The 15228-nt window shown below is 50.2% G+C and overlaps 1 protein-coding gene across 1 annotated transcript in view; it reads right to left on the bottom strand.

The window, feature by feature from the left end:
* The window catches only part of SHANK3 (SH3 and multiple ankyrin repeat domains 3), a gene marked incomplete at both ends in the record, with an annotated part of 299554 nt that overhangs the window by 122715 nt on the left and 161611 nt on the right, over window positions 1-15228 (bottom strand). The window contains one exon of the mRNA XM_080626849.1: window positions 6070-6183. Within this exon, the coding sequence (XP_080482975.1) occupies window positions 6070-6183 (114 nt within the window). The remainder of the gene's footprint in view (window positions 1-6069; window positions 6184-15228) is intronic.

The raw sequence follows: 15228 nt of genomic DNA, 5'->3' as shown, positions 1-15228 counted from the left end.
CCGGGAAATCAGTCCATGGGTTGGAATCTGGATCAGGAGAGTCCATGGCCAGCCACAGGCATGACAATGAGTGAACTGGAGACCAGGACTCCTTCACCATAGTTCAGGCAAGCACTGAAAGCTGCAGCTTAAACAAGAGCTCCTGGGACCAGTATTCTGGGAGGAGATCCCAAGTAAGCTGGTCATGGACATGAATATATCTTAGTGCCCTCAGGGCCCTGCTGCTGCTCTCTCCAGCCAGCAGTACCCGTCCTGCTGTTTCCAAACCAGTCAACATTGTGCTCCTTGCGACAGGGAATTGTTCTGGTAGGTTTGGACTTTATCTAATTACCTTTGATCTTACTCATTCTTGTGGCTTAATAGCTCTACATCCTCTTTCCTTACTCTTATTTGTAGAGCTGAAGAATTTACTATTACTCCTCTCAGCTTTCTCCAGGTCTAGCTCAGCTGAGTTCCTGGCAAACTGCATCCCACATTCATGATTTCAGATCCCCTGATACAGGGTTTTTCTGCAGATGAATCCTAGTCTTTGTTCTTTGAGAGCTTTGCTTATTCCTGGAAGCCTGGGGACAATCACATTTGGATTCTCTACCTGCAGGATTTATCTTTTGCCAGGAATACATTTTTGGGCAGGTTTTTGTAGCTTCAACTTAAAATATTCACTCAAAATCCCACCTCTCCGTCAGCTCACTGAAGATACTCAGTTCCATTTACTTCACTACATTTTTCTTCTTTGCCAAATACAAAAACCAGGATTCCTGACAATGTCATTTTCCAAAGCAGTCTAAAGGTTTATGGCTTTGTCCTACCTCTGATTCTGCACCACACACCCCTCCCACCCTCAGCTTCACCATTGCCTCTGCCTTTCCCTAAAGCACACGTGCCCCTCTGCCCTGTTCTCACCTTTAAGAGCTGCTGGACGGAACAAATCACTTGGCTCAGCTTCTCCTCTGCACTCCTGAGCTGGCATTTGTATTCCAAATACCTCAGCCTCACCTCACTGGCCACTACCAGTTCCATCAGCAGAAGAGACAGCCTCTTTGGGAGCAGCCTGCCTGCCTGCCTGCTGCTTTCACCTGACCACCGGCTCCTCTCTGGTGTTCCTTCAGGCAAAGGTATGCCAACAGCTATCTGATTTTCTTCTTCTTGTACTAAAACCAGCAATGCAGACAGCAACCTGTCCACATCACCCCCCTCATATCTTGGTTTAAAGCCATTTCTGAGGAACCATATGCAGGGGCAGGTCCTTCATCAAGTGCTCCTTCTCCAAACACTTTTTGTATCTGAACAGCCGGTGACTTACCAGCACTGGGAACCACCACGGGCATGTGCTGGGGCATCACCTCTGCAGGCAAAGGGCTTTAGCTCCAGCACAAGCCGTACATGCCTCATTCCCTCACTGATCAGGCACATCAGGCAGCTCACGCTCGGTGACCTGATGCTCTCTAGGCCCTGAACTACACAGTCCTTGGGAACACGCTGAGGCAGAGAGGCAGGAGAATGGGAGGCAGACATACACTTGGGCTGGATGCGCTGCAAAAAGTGTCACTGACAGGCCACCTTTTTCTGCTTCATTTTAACCAGAGCCCTACACGCCTTCACACTGAAAGACCATGTTCCTGCATCACCTGTGGGTAGATCTGTAGTCTCTCAGGTACTTGTACAAGTGCTGTCCACCTCCAGTAGCTGTCACATCCCCTGGTGACACCCCACTGCATCTCTGTGAGTGTGAATGAAGCTCCCAGCTGCTGCTCAACAAGCGGAGCACAGTCCGTCCGCTGCAAAGCTCTACCAGTGCCCCCGCTCAGGGAGACAGTCATTCCTGTGCAGAACCACTGCTGCAGCTGGAATCCGAGGAGACCCCACTGCCCAGCAGCAGGTCTACACACCATGAGCTCGTAACAGACCCAGAGACCAGCCGACATCTACATGCAGGTTTTTACACCTACAGATCTCCGAGTACTGAAAGCTGGGGGACACCTGAAGAGCTTGGTCCTGCGTCAACCACAGGGAAGGCACAAAAAGATGAGCTCCCTGGATCCACTAGAAATGTCACCACTTTCAGTTGAATATAGCGCATGGTGTTAGAGGAGGTGCAGACAGGAATAAAAGGGTGTAGTGAAGTAATGGCATTGAACTTGGATCTCCTCTTGGAATGTCAGGATGATACAAAAAGGATCACCTCAATGGGAAAATGGGCAAAAGCAGAGATCTCAGTAGTGCCAGAATAAATAAATTGAGAACATACAGAAAGTTTTAGTTATTTACCAAAGAAACTCTGTTTAGGCCCCAAAGGATTTCAGTTCCACAGGCAGGAGGTATCTAAGGAAACCCTCACTGGGAAGTGAGAAATGTTGGTTTCTGCCCTGGGGCTTATAACAGAGTTGTACAACAGAACATCTCCCTCCACAGCCAAGAACCACTGCAGCACCTATGAGCTGGGACCTGGGAGGGAAGTGCTGACCCAGAGGCACCCTTGGAGAAGAACTTGGCTCATTAAAAGGTAGATCAATATGTAGCTCATGGCCTTTTCCCTCAAAGCATGAAAATACAAGCAGGTTAAAGGAAGATCCTAATACCAGCTCCAAAATGTCAACCCTGGAAGCTGCACTCTCTAAATTTCAATGAAGATCACAATGAATTTCCTGAGCTGCTCCCACCCTTGCCAGTCACCTTCAGTCTGTCTCAACAAGAGCCTAGTCAGGTCTCTGCCATGCAGCCCTGCCACCCTCCTCCATCGACAAACAGAGCTGGAGATGTCCACAGCTCTGATGTGGTTTTCTTCCCCAGCAAAACATAGTCAGGCCAGAACTCTTCCACCAGTGCAGAGCCCACCAAGCTGCTAGGCTGTGCCTAAACTCACAAAACAGACACTGTCTTTGATCTTGATGAGAAGTGGCAGAGCAATGTCATGTCAATACAGTGAAATTTCCTTCTGTGCCCAAGCACCATGGCTGCATCCAAACTACCTCCCACAAACCATCTGTACCTCAATGCTGTGCTCAAGCTTTGTCTGGAAAAGTTGGCAAAGCCAAAGCCAGGCTGGAGGACATGCCAAGAGCCAGCCAGGATGGACAACTGGATGTCCAACTCATGCCTCTGCTCCAGCTTCAATTTTCACATCTCACTGCACAGTTTCAATTCAACCCAAACATGGAGCATCCTCCAATAAAGCACCTAGCAAGTGTGAACTCACAGAAACAGGAAGGGCTTCTAAACCATACGGATTAGTCTATTCTCTTTTTCATTTAGCATCACGTTGACGTCATCTACCTGGACTTGTGCAAAGCCTTTGACACTGTCCCACATGACATCCTTGTCTCTGAATTGGAGAGACATCAATTTGATGGGTGGACCACTCGGTGGATAAAGAACTGGCTGGATGGCCGCACGCAAAGAGTTGTGGTCAATGGCTCCATGTCCAGCTGGAGACCGGTAACGAGTGGTGTCCCTCAGGGATCGGTGTTGGGACCCGTCTTGTTCAACATCTTTGTCGGTGACATGGACAGTGGGATTGAGTGCGCCCTCAGCAAGTTTGCCGATGACACCAAGCTGTGTGGTTCGGTTGATACGCTGGAGGGAAGGGATGCCATCCAGAGGGACCTCGACACGCTTGTGAGGTGGGCTGATGCCAACCTGATGAAGTTTAACCATGCCAAGTGCAAGGTCCTACACCTGGGTCAGAGCAATCCCAGGCACAGCTATAGGTTGGGCAGAGAAGAGATTCAGAGCAGCCCTGCAGAGAAGGACTTGGGGGTGTTGGTCGATGAAAAAATGAACATGAGCCGGCTGCAGTGTGCGCTCGCAGCCCAGAAAGCCAACCAAAGGCTACATCAAGAGGAGCGTGACCAGCAGGTCGAAGGAGGTGATCCTGCCCCTCTACTCTGCTCTCGTGAGACCTCACTTGGAGCATTGTGTGCAGTGCTGGTGTCCTCAACATAAAAAGGACATGGAACTGTTGCAACAAGTCCAGAGGAGGCCACAAGGATGCTCAGGGGACTGGAGCACCTCCTATATGGAGACAGGCTGAGAAAGTTGGGGCTGTTCAGCCTGGAGAAGAGAAGGCTGCGTGGAGACCTCAGAGCAGCCTTCCAGTATCTGAAGGGGGCCTACAGGGATGCTGGGGAGGGACTCTTCATCAGGGACTGCAGTGATAGGACAAGGGGTAACAGGTTCAAACTTAAACAGGGGAAGTTTAGGTTGGATATAAGAAAGAAATTCTTTACTGAGAGGGTGGTGAGGCACTGGAATGGGTTACCCAGGGAGGTTGTGAATGCTCCATCCTTGTCAGTGTTCAAGGCCAGGTTGGATGAGGCCTTGGGTGCCATGGTTTAGTGTGGGGTGTCCCTGCCCATGGCAGGGGAGTTGGAACTAGATGATCTTAAGGCCCTTTCCAACCCTAACTATTCTATGGTTCTATGATTCTATGATCACAAAAGGACAGAGCAAGCAGCCCTGTGCACTGAAATGGCTCCAGAGCACTGCTTCAAAGCAGCACAAGAGGGAGGAGGGTGGAACCTTCTCAGTGGAATTCCCAACTCATCAGCCTTAATCACCCCTGAAAAAGGAAGAATACCCTGATCAAGTCTTTACTGTCATCAAATATTTCCAACAGGAACACTTCTGCTCCATCTCTGATGGGCCCGGCCGCACAAGCGAATGCAGGAGGGAGGGCAAAAGCAGCAGTGCCCAGCACAGCAAGATGAGGCACATACAGAGCTAATCTGAAGGAAGAATGAGAATGAGCACTGGAAACATGAGCTGGAATGCAGATGGAGAGCCAGCAACTGAACAAATCGGGGGGGGGGGGGGGAGGAGGGGGAGGGGCGGGAAGAAGAAAAGCTTTGCTGGGTGCAGGTTTGAGGTGCTGCTGATGGAGTCCTGCTCCCACGACACCCTCCATGGCCACAAGATCAGGTCCCAGAGGCAGATGATACTTTACTCACAGGGACCGATGTGCAAGTGTCCCAGAGCACACCTGACCTGCCACATACTTATCATAGCACACACGTGGTTAGTCGCTCACTTACGGAATCTAAGGTAGATGGTAAAGGAGATGCCCAAGGTTGCACACATTTACAACTCTTCAGAAGGACTGGCATTAGAGCAAAGAAAAGACTTTGTAATGGGTTCAGGCTTCCAGAAACAAATTAAAACCAGTTGTGTGCAAACCGGAGAACTGTATTTTACTGAGGGCTTTTTCTACAACTTTGTTTCAACTTCACAATCGAGGTTTAACTGTCACTTACCAGAATCCAGCTGTGTGAATTTTAAAGCTCATTTACTATGCAAAGTGAAACTGCAGTGAATGTGTCAAATCAAGGCCACTTATCTCCCAAGTAATACATTGAGAAAACAATAATCCAGATGTTCTCCTCAGCTGCTTTACACCAGGACATGTTTAGGCTTGCTGGAAGCGTTTCCCACTCCATCCTCAGGCTGGGGGAGGAATGCTGCCCAGCACCTCCCGGTGATAAGAGGCAAGCTGCGGGATATGCCCCACAACAGCAGGAGACCCATTCAGTCATGGTGATGTCCAAGAGCACCACTTTGTTGGCACATCCAATGTGCAGCTCCTCCTGACACCGCTGTCCTCAGGGAACAGCAAATTCCTGTTGGGTGGTGGCTGGAGATGGAGTGTCAGGAGGGCTGGGACTGCGTTACAGCCACTTTTAATGTTTCTGCTGGACAAGAACAAACATATGCAAATCACTGTTTCCTTTGGACATCCCCCAAAACATAATGTGGGGTTGGGGGTTTAGATCAAGTCACATTCTCTTGCTCCACCACTCACCATCACCTCCATAAGACCAGCCATTGCAGTGATCTCCACTAAAGGGATGCTGAGTGCTCTTCTCAAGACAGCACCACACACTTACCGTGGATCAGCGTGTCCGCTGCTGGATGCTAATGCACCCAGTAACAGAAACTAACACCTGGAGATACAATTCTTTAGCTGCACCCATCACAAAGAAAGGGCAAACTCAGAGACTGCTGGCAATTTAGAATCAATAGCTGTGTATTTCAGGGCTCCCAGTGCTGAGGGATACTGGCGCTGGAGCAGCTTACCTTGCCGGGAATCATACTGTCGCATCTGCACCTCCTCAACACATTCTGCCGGGAACCAGCCAGTCCTGCCCTTCACAGTCCCTTCCCAAAAGCCACCTTCGCCAATGCTGAGCACTGTGGGGAGAAAGAAACAGGCATGTGAGAAAGAGCAGGCTCCCAGGGAAGGGGAAAGCTGGAATGACCATTGTACAGTGTTAACACAGTGGAAACACGAAGAGCAGAGCATGGAATCTTTGCCTGGGGTCAGGCATGCTCTGGAGGAAGAAAGCACCTCAAGAAGCACCTTTAAAAGCTTCCTTCAACCATGTCCAGAAAAGAGACAGTGTAGACAATGGCCTTCATGCAGCCACGTGCTGTGAAAACAAAACAATGAGTTTCGGGGTAACGGGTTAAAACTTGAACAGGGGAAGTTTAGATTGGATATAAGGAAGAAATTCTTTACTGAGAGGGTGGTGAGGCACTGGAATGGGTTGCCTAGAGAGGTTCTGAATGCTCCATCCCTGGCGGTGTTCAAGGCCAGGTTGGACGAAGCCTTGGGTGACATGGTTTAGTGTGGGGTGTCCCTGCCCATGGCAGGGGGGGTGGAACTGGATGATCTTAAGGTCCTTTCCAACCCTAACTATTCTATGATTCTGTGAGCTGGCAGCATCCTTCTTTGTACAAAGGGCTGTTAAATGGGGACCCAGACATAGCATGGGCTTTGGTAACAACAGTTCCAGGAAACCTGCTACTGACTGTAACTGCTGAGACCCTCAAAGCAACAGAGAAATCAGCCCCATGAGCAAAACAAGGCCGAGAGAGAAAGAAACTGGCCAAGGCAACAACACAAGTCACTAAGAATGGGAAGTCCTGGCTGGCCTGTGTTAAAAAATCCAAGAGCTATTTCACTCCAAATGACACAGCAAACAGGAAGGCACTTCCCTGCCACAGCAAAACTCTCCCAACCCATAAGCCTTGATTTTAGATGCTCAAAGCTTAGAAAAACACAAAGAAAGTCTTGAAATGTGCCCTGAAGATTAAATGAATTCAGAGTCAAGGAGATTTTAATGGGGAATCGCATCAGGAGCATCCCCATTAAATCAGGGACCATCAGCTTGAGTTCCTCACCAACTGCCGCTGGAGAGGACGGCATCAGGGAGCCAGGAGAAACTGCTGAGGAGCTACAGAGAAACCATCACTTCCTATTGCACCCACAGAAAGAACCAGAGCCCCCAGCACAGGCCCAGGTTACAAAACAGCCTGAGGTTTGTTGGGGAAACCAGCTTGATGTCAGCTGCCATCTCCAAGCTCCCTGCAACTGGATTCATAAAATCATAGAATCATAGAATAGTCAGGGCTGGAAAGGACCTTAAGATCATCTAGTTCCAACTCCCCTGCCATGGGCAGGGACACCCCACACTAAACCATGGCACCCAAGGCCTCATCCAACCTGGCCTTGAACACTGACAAGGATGGAGCATTCACAACCTCCCTGGGTAACCCATTCCAGTGCCTCACCACCCTAACAGTAAAGAATTTCTTCCTTAGATCTAACCTAAACTTCTCCTGTTTAAGTCTGAACCCGTTACCCCTTGTCCTGTCACTACAGTCCATAATGAAGAGTCCTTCCCCAGCATCCCTGTAGGCCCCCTTCAGATACTGGAAGGCTGCTCTGAGGTCTCCACGCAGCCTTCTCTTCTCCAGGCTGAACAGCCCCAACTTTCTCAGCCTGTCTCCATATGGGAGGTGCTCCAGTCCCCTGATCATCCTCGTGGCCTCCTCTGGACTTGTTCCAACAGTTCCATGTCCTTTTTATGTTGAGGACACCAGCACTGCACACAATGCTCCAAGTGAGGTCTCACGAGAGCAGAGTAGAGGGGCAGGATCACCTCCTTCGACCTGCTGGTCATGCTCCTTTTGATGCAGCCCAGGATACGGTTGCTTTCTGGGCTGCGAGCGCACACTGCAGCCGGCTCATGTTCATTTTTTCATCGACCAACACCCCCAAGTCCTTCTCTGCAGGGCTGCTCTGAATCTCTTCTCTGCCCAACCTGCAGCTGTGCCTGGGATTGCTCCGATTTCCCACTCTAAGGCTAGCAGCCCTGCAAGAAAGATCTGGACTGGTTTGGGATATGTAAAATGCATCAGATGTGACCATTCCATTTCCTACAGCAACAGAGAAAAAGACTGTCACTGCCAGAGCACAACAACAATGCAACAGTGCAAGAGAGTAAGAGGGACGTGAGAATTGTTACTGATATTTCTGGAAGTTCCCCATTTATAGCTCACCCAAGGTGCCCAGATATTACCCCCATTTTATCCAGGGCATGGCTGATGTGCGCTTCCCACTTGAATTCAAGCATTTGAGTTGCAGCATCCTGATCCAAGGAAGTGGAGAGGAGCAGCTACATGTTCTCAGGTTAATGCGGCTCACAACACTTTCCTAACCCTTTGTAACTCAGTGGTTTCTGGAACAGACTCTGAATTCCTGTGTTAAATGAAGTCTATAAAGATCAAGAGAAAGTGCTGCACATCACTCCAAAGTGATAAGCTCTTGATACATCCTTCAGAAAACATACATTGTGGCATCCAGAACAGCAGCTCATTTGACATCCCAACAGAAACCAGCAGAGTCAGCATCCCAGGTTCCTGCTCTCAGCGATCTCACAGGCATTCACTCAGCATCAGCTGGATCACAAGCTCTTAAAAACAAGCCCAGCACATCAAGAGATCCCCCTGACTAGCACAGAGACGTGGGAGCTCTTGGGACTTGCTTTGAAATTTCGGGAGCCATTATAAAACCCCACAGAACAGAGGGGACACACACACTGGATTCTTCAGCTCCTCAGCAAATCCCTGGGCAACAGGCAAAGGAAAAGGTTGATGCTGGGTCTACTTTAAACTTGAATCATTTTATCTTTTGCTTTTTTCCTAGGGCTGTTTCTCCAACTTTGTAACCATACCTTAATCTTGCCTGCAATCAGAAATGCTCTGGAGTGAATGTGGCAGTGACAGCACGAGCTGCTCCTCCCCCAGGCTGCAGGTTCACACACAAGCCTTGGGACCTGGCCCAGCACAAGGGCATCGACCTTGGAGGCTGCTGGATGCTTCTCCCAACCATCCAGCAGGGCCTATAGAAGATGAGGAACCTCCTGTGGCCGATTACCAAAAAGGCCCTTTGGCAATGGGATGACAGTTACAAGGCAACCAGCAAGCACAGGGAAACCTTATGGTCTGGCTGTCCTAAAGCTGCACTGCAGCCTGGCAGGAGCAGAGCTGCTCAGTGCCATTCAGCTCTAGGTGCAAGAAACCAGCAAGCAGAGACCACTGGTATGACAAGATCCCCAGCGACCACATTTTGGTCCTCAGGAGGAGCAGCTCTTGAGATAAACTCCTTGACAATCATGAGATTTGTACCTCAAGGCTATGCAGGTACTCCCTGGCTGTGCGTGGTGTCAGAGCAGGTACTGCTCATCTTCACCACAGCACAAGGATTCTGCACAATTCCCAGTATCCCACCACTCCTCACTTTGTACCCATCACCTCAGAACGGACTGAGCCCTCTGCAGAACACAGAGATGCCTGGTTTGAAGGGATGAGCACCATTTCCCAAAAGATATCCTCTCAGGCCACCTCCCCATGTGGACATGTCCACGAACAGCTGAAACACGGTGAGGCATCTGTCCTGAATGCCACGAGGGGCTGTGGAGGCTGCCACGCCTGATTCCTCTCTCTGGATGTCTCTGCTGCCTGTCCCCTGCATCCTTCCCCTGCTACTCCCGGGATCCCTCCTTTCCGCATTGGTCTCCATGCGTGTTGGCTGCACTGCTCTGTGATACATCTGGTAATCTCTACACAAATCCCCGTGCAATCAGCTCTCCTCATCAGTGCAGCACTGCCTTCCAACATGAAACCTCTCAGGGAAACGGTTTCTTTCCTCTTTTCCTGTTCTGACCCAACACATCAGCAGCACCGACTGCGCAGGGGTCTGTGTGCTCTTGGTATGTTCCTCGAGGCCAGTGTCTCTGGGGCCTGCTCACCACCCGCCCTGGCAGGGCAATCTGATCTGCCCTTCATGGGAAGTGACAGCAGTGCAAATACAACATAAGGCTTAAGTCCCTGTTGGCAGATTTAGGGGACTTTCAGCTCAGGGACAGAGCAGCACACCTTACCCCAGACATGGAGCATGGCCCCACTGTCAGGCTGGAATTCCTGGTACTGGGTGGAATGACGGTGGTATTCGATATCATGACTGGCAGAAGGCACAGGCGCATCCATGCTACCATGTACAGCACCTTCCCAATCCAGCTCCCTCCCAGCCTTCCACAGACAGCACTACTGGATTTATCCCTGTGCCCATCACCACAGTGCCCATGTGTCATTCCCAGCTATATCCAAACATTAAAGTTACTAACAGATTAAGCACTGCTCCATGCCAGACACAGCGAATTCCCAGAGAACAGGAACTTCACGATTGCCTGTATGGAGGCATTAGTCCTATCAGAAGCAAGGGAAAAGCAAACAAACAAGGCAGCCTGATTTACAAGCCAAACAGAAGACTCATTTCAGTCTCTTCTCTAGATCTTTTTTGAGATGCAAATGCTCCTGCTCTCCAAAGGTTATGATGTAGTCACAGCTTGGAACAGACCCAAATCCCGTACCTTATTTCCCACTGCTCTCATCCAAGTTTTAGAAGCTCTGCTAACACTTCTCAGTAGAAAATTTCTCTTTTCTAGTACTTTGTGTTTCCAGCTTCCAAAGCAGCCCTTCGTGGAGCAGAGCTCATCCAGCTCTCCAGAGCCTTCTGTTCTTGCCTGCTATGATTGGCTCTTTGGTCACACAGGACTCCTTCCTTCTCCAGATTTGCTGCTTTTGAGGGCTGGAAGGACAAAGGTTCCAGTCTGTCTGCCATCAACCCGAACACATATTTTAAGGTAACAGCAAACTGAGGCTGTTCTAATGAAAGGAAACATCTGAAGTTGTCTATATTTCACTGTCTTGTCTCTAAGGATGTTATATAGGACAATACAAAACCCTTGCTCAAGACCAGCAACACCCATGGCTCTCCCCTCATCTGACAAGCAGCCGCCTCACTGGAGAAGGCTATCAGCTTAGTTAAGCAGGATTTCCCCTTCACAAATCCAGGCTGGCTACTCCCTATCATCATCCTGCCCTTCATGTCTTTGGAAAATGTTTCCAGGGTTAGTTGCTCCATCACCTTCCCAGGGATCAAGGTGAGACTGACCAGCCTGGAGTTCCCCACACCTCAGCCTTACTCTTCCTGAAATCAGCAGTGACATTTGCTTTTTTCCAGTTATCAGGAACCTCTCCTGACCACCACAACCTCTCAGAGATGATGGAGAGTGGCCTGGCAAAGCCATCAGCCAGCTCCTTCAGCATTCAGGGTGCATCTCCACAGGCCCATGGACTCACGTATGTCCAGCCTGAATGTTCCCTAAACTGATCCTCCTCCACTGAGGTATGCCTACCTTGCCATGGCCTATAGAATCATAGAACAGTTAGGGTTGGAAAGGACCTTAAGATCATCTAGTTCCAACCCTCTGCCATGGGCAGGGACACCTCACACTAGACCATGTCACCCAAGGCTCTGTTCAACCTGGCCTTGAACATCGCCAGGGATGGAGCATTCACCACTTCTTTGGCCAACCTGTTCCAGTGCCTCAGCACCCTCACAGGGAAGAACTTCTTCCTTATATCTAACCTGAACCTCCCCTGTTTCAGTTTCTATCGCAGGGACCTGGGATTGCTGAAGCCTGCTCTTGCCAGTGAAGGCTGAGGTGAAGGTGGGGAACCTCAGCCCAGTCAGCTCATTCAAACTTTTCTTGCTGGACAAACACACACGTCATCAGAAATGAGGTACAGAGAGCCTGGGCCTTGGGCTGGCAGGGAGAGGAACAGACGGGTGCCAAGGAGCTCTGAGGCTACAGCAGTTCATGTTTGTCAAACTGATAGGACCACGCTCAAAGCAGCAGCTTGCATTCAGCAGGACTTAAGCAGGGCCTGACTCAGCACATGGATGTTACCTTGCAGCCGTCTCTCCTGACAAGTCACTCCAAAAGTGTCCAAGGCCAGGTTAGACAGGGCTTGGAGCAAGTTGCTCTAGTGGAAGGTGTCCCTGTCCGTGGCAGGGGGTTGGAACTGTCTGAGCTTTAACATCCATTCAACATAAAGCATTCTACAATTCTATGATGGTTCTGTGATTTTCTTCTGCAAAGTCACACTCTTCTTCAGCTCCAGGCTCAGAACGCCCCATGAACCCAGCTCCCTTGGGACAGCCCTGCTTTCCCATGGGGGCCTTACACAGGAAATCCACAGCAGTCAAGAAAAAGCTGGCACTGACAGGAGGAGAGAAATAAATGGTCTGCTGAGGCCTACAAATCACTGGTGCAAGCTGGAGACTCACACAGCCACCAGCTCTGAAGGTCACTGGTAATTTGAATAGCTGTAAACATGGTAATGAGGCAAATACTGACTCAGGTTGGGATGTGAAGCCAAAGCGCTTAAATATGCCTTGAAGGTATTAACAAACAAGACACGCTGGGGATAAACTCCTCTACTGAAGGAAGTCACAGGCAGTGCACTCTGGATCCCAGTCAAGTCCCGCTGCCACCCCGCAGTGCCCTGCTGTGCTGCTGTGTGCTCCATGGGCTCAAAGCAGCCAAGTGACCACATTCTCGGTTGGGTTTGCCTGCAAGGACCCCTCAGCCTCCTACTGCAGGGCCCTGGGGGAAAAGCCCACAGAAGCTGCTGAAATCCTGTGGGCTTTCTACCAGCCACTCTGGAGGATTCCCTCACTGGCTCCCTCCCCACCCTCACACCAAACTCAGACATTCCTACCCTTCCCCTGTGAGGCACAAATCCACCTTCCCCAGCTGTGCTACCATGGACCTGCCCCTTCTTTCCCCCACTTCAATCACAGCTTTCACTCATCAGACCATTTTTTTTTTTTATTCATTCCAGACCATTTTATGCTGCCTCCTACATGCTTCACTGTAACTGCAAACTTCTCCTTTGGAGAATCCAATGTAGCATTCTTCAGGTCTTGTGGAAAATTCCCTACTGAGGTGATGCTCATGGACCCCAGCCAGCTGCAGATGACAAGGCAGCTGTCCTCACCAAAGACTGTTTTCCTTTGTGTTCCTTCTATTCATTTCAGCCCCTTTTAATCCTTAAAGCCTACACATAGAACCACCTTAGCAGTGTCAGCTCTTCAAGAGCACCTCTCTGCACCCCATACTTGCTTTGCAGCTCCTACAGTTTGACTCTACAACCTGCAGTTCCAGGATCTAGTCCTGCCCCTTTGTTGCACAGCACAAAGCAGGTCTTCAGCCTGTCAAAACTCCAGATGCTACCAAGACACACCTTTCACATGGGCTAACAGCATCCTGGGAGGCTGAGACTGCACAACTGTTTAACTGGTTGCTACCCCCTCTGTTCTTCTCGAAGCTCCCAGTATCCTTTGCTTCACAGGTTCCAAGGCCAAAAGAAATGAAAACATGAAAAAGGAAAAAAGGAAAGAAATAACTGCTGGTTGCTGTAGGTTTCCCCTTCTAGAGTCCCTGCATAAGGATGGATGCTCCTTTCCACAGTAATCCCAGAAGCTGCCTTTTTACACAGCCCCCCAGGTACAGGTTTGCCCCACTTTGATTTGTTCCTGCTTCCTTCCTATCAGAACTGTCACTCCCAGCACCCAAACTGCTCATTTACTCATGGGCTGGGCTCAGGCCAAACCTTGTCTCATTCACTGCTCAAGGAGGTTCTTCCTCCTCCGTTCTGTCTCACAGACAACTTCCCTCTCCTGCTGTGCTAGCGCAGGGATCCCTGAGGATGCAGCAGCAGCCACTGGTCCAGTTCCCATGGTGTCTGCTCATAAGGCACGGTCCTATCTTGCTCTGAGGAACACAGGATCTCACTTCATCGTCAGAGGTTGCCCCACCATATTCATTCTCTCAGCTTCTCTGTGGTGAGTCCTGATGATGGCACCATGTCTAGAATGCAGCACAGCCTGCAGAGTGTTCCCATTCCAGGTCTTCCTTGAGAAGCTGCATGACCCATTCACCTGCATCTGCACCACCCGTCCACCTCCATCTGCACAAACCATCTACCTGCATCTGTACCACCCGTCCACCTCCATCTGCACAAACCATCTACCTGCATCTGTACCACCCGTCCACCTCCATCTGCACAAACCATCTACCTGCATCTGCACAGACTCGGCTTGGACCTGGGCTGCCCACAGACCACTTTGGCCTTTGCAGTCAGTGGTACCTTGTAACATTTTGGTTGTTATCCCTGCCTAAAGCCATTACTACAAGGAGATATGAGAGCTGGAAGACTTGGATCCACTGATGCTGCAGGCAACACGCCCTGGAAAGTTTCCTCCCAAGGGCTACCTGTGGGGCCACCCACGAGCCATGTGTGAAGGTCTGGCACACAGTGTAAAGGAGACCTGAGCCCACCCTGGGAGCTTCCCTGCACTTACAGCAGTGGTGCCACAGAGGTTTTCTCCAACACACCCATCCATTGATCACCTCTGTTCCCAGATGAAGACACCAGAAAGGGTGCACAGCAGAGCTGCTGCCCAAATCCTACACATTGGCCAGCTCTTGCATCGGGAGGTCCCATTTGCACTCGTCACCCCAGAGCTAACGACACAGAGTCACAAGTTCATAACTTACTGCATCCATCTCCATTATCTACTCCAGGACACTGAAATCAAATGGACAAGCTATTCCCACAGCCAAGCACATGTGAGCCCTGTCCTCTCCCCTGTCTCAGCCCAGCGCTGAGAAGCACCTGATGAGAAGCTGAAAAGACCCTGGTGACACCAGCACAGCTCCTGCTGTGTGCAGACGTGGCTTCCAGTTCAGATTCTGCTGTGCTTGGAACAAGTTAATGTATGAAGAGAAATAACAACCTGGAATGTACCAAGGAAACTTCTGTGGGCCCTTCTTTCCAGCATGGAACACCCTCAATTCCATTTCTGACAGGCTTTCTGGAATCAACCCTTCGCATAGCACTGCTCAGCTCCCCTTTGCACTCCCACAGTGAACTCTGCTGAGGTCCCTCAAGCTCAACTCTCAGCCCAGGCTTCCCGCCTGCTCTAACGATGTCCCCAAATCCCGACTCCTGGGCAGTGCCGAGTGCTCCTTCCAGCAC

This window comes from Psittacula echo (assembly GCF_963264785.1).
Source record: "Psittacula echo genome assembly, chromosome: 1".
NCBI lineage: Eukaryota > Metazoa > Chordata > Aves > Psittaciformes > Psittacidae > Psittacula > Psittacula echo.
Note: the sequence above shows the minus strand (reverse complement) of the source record. Positions and strands in the feature narration are given on the sequence as shown.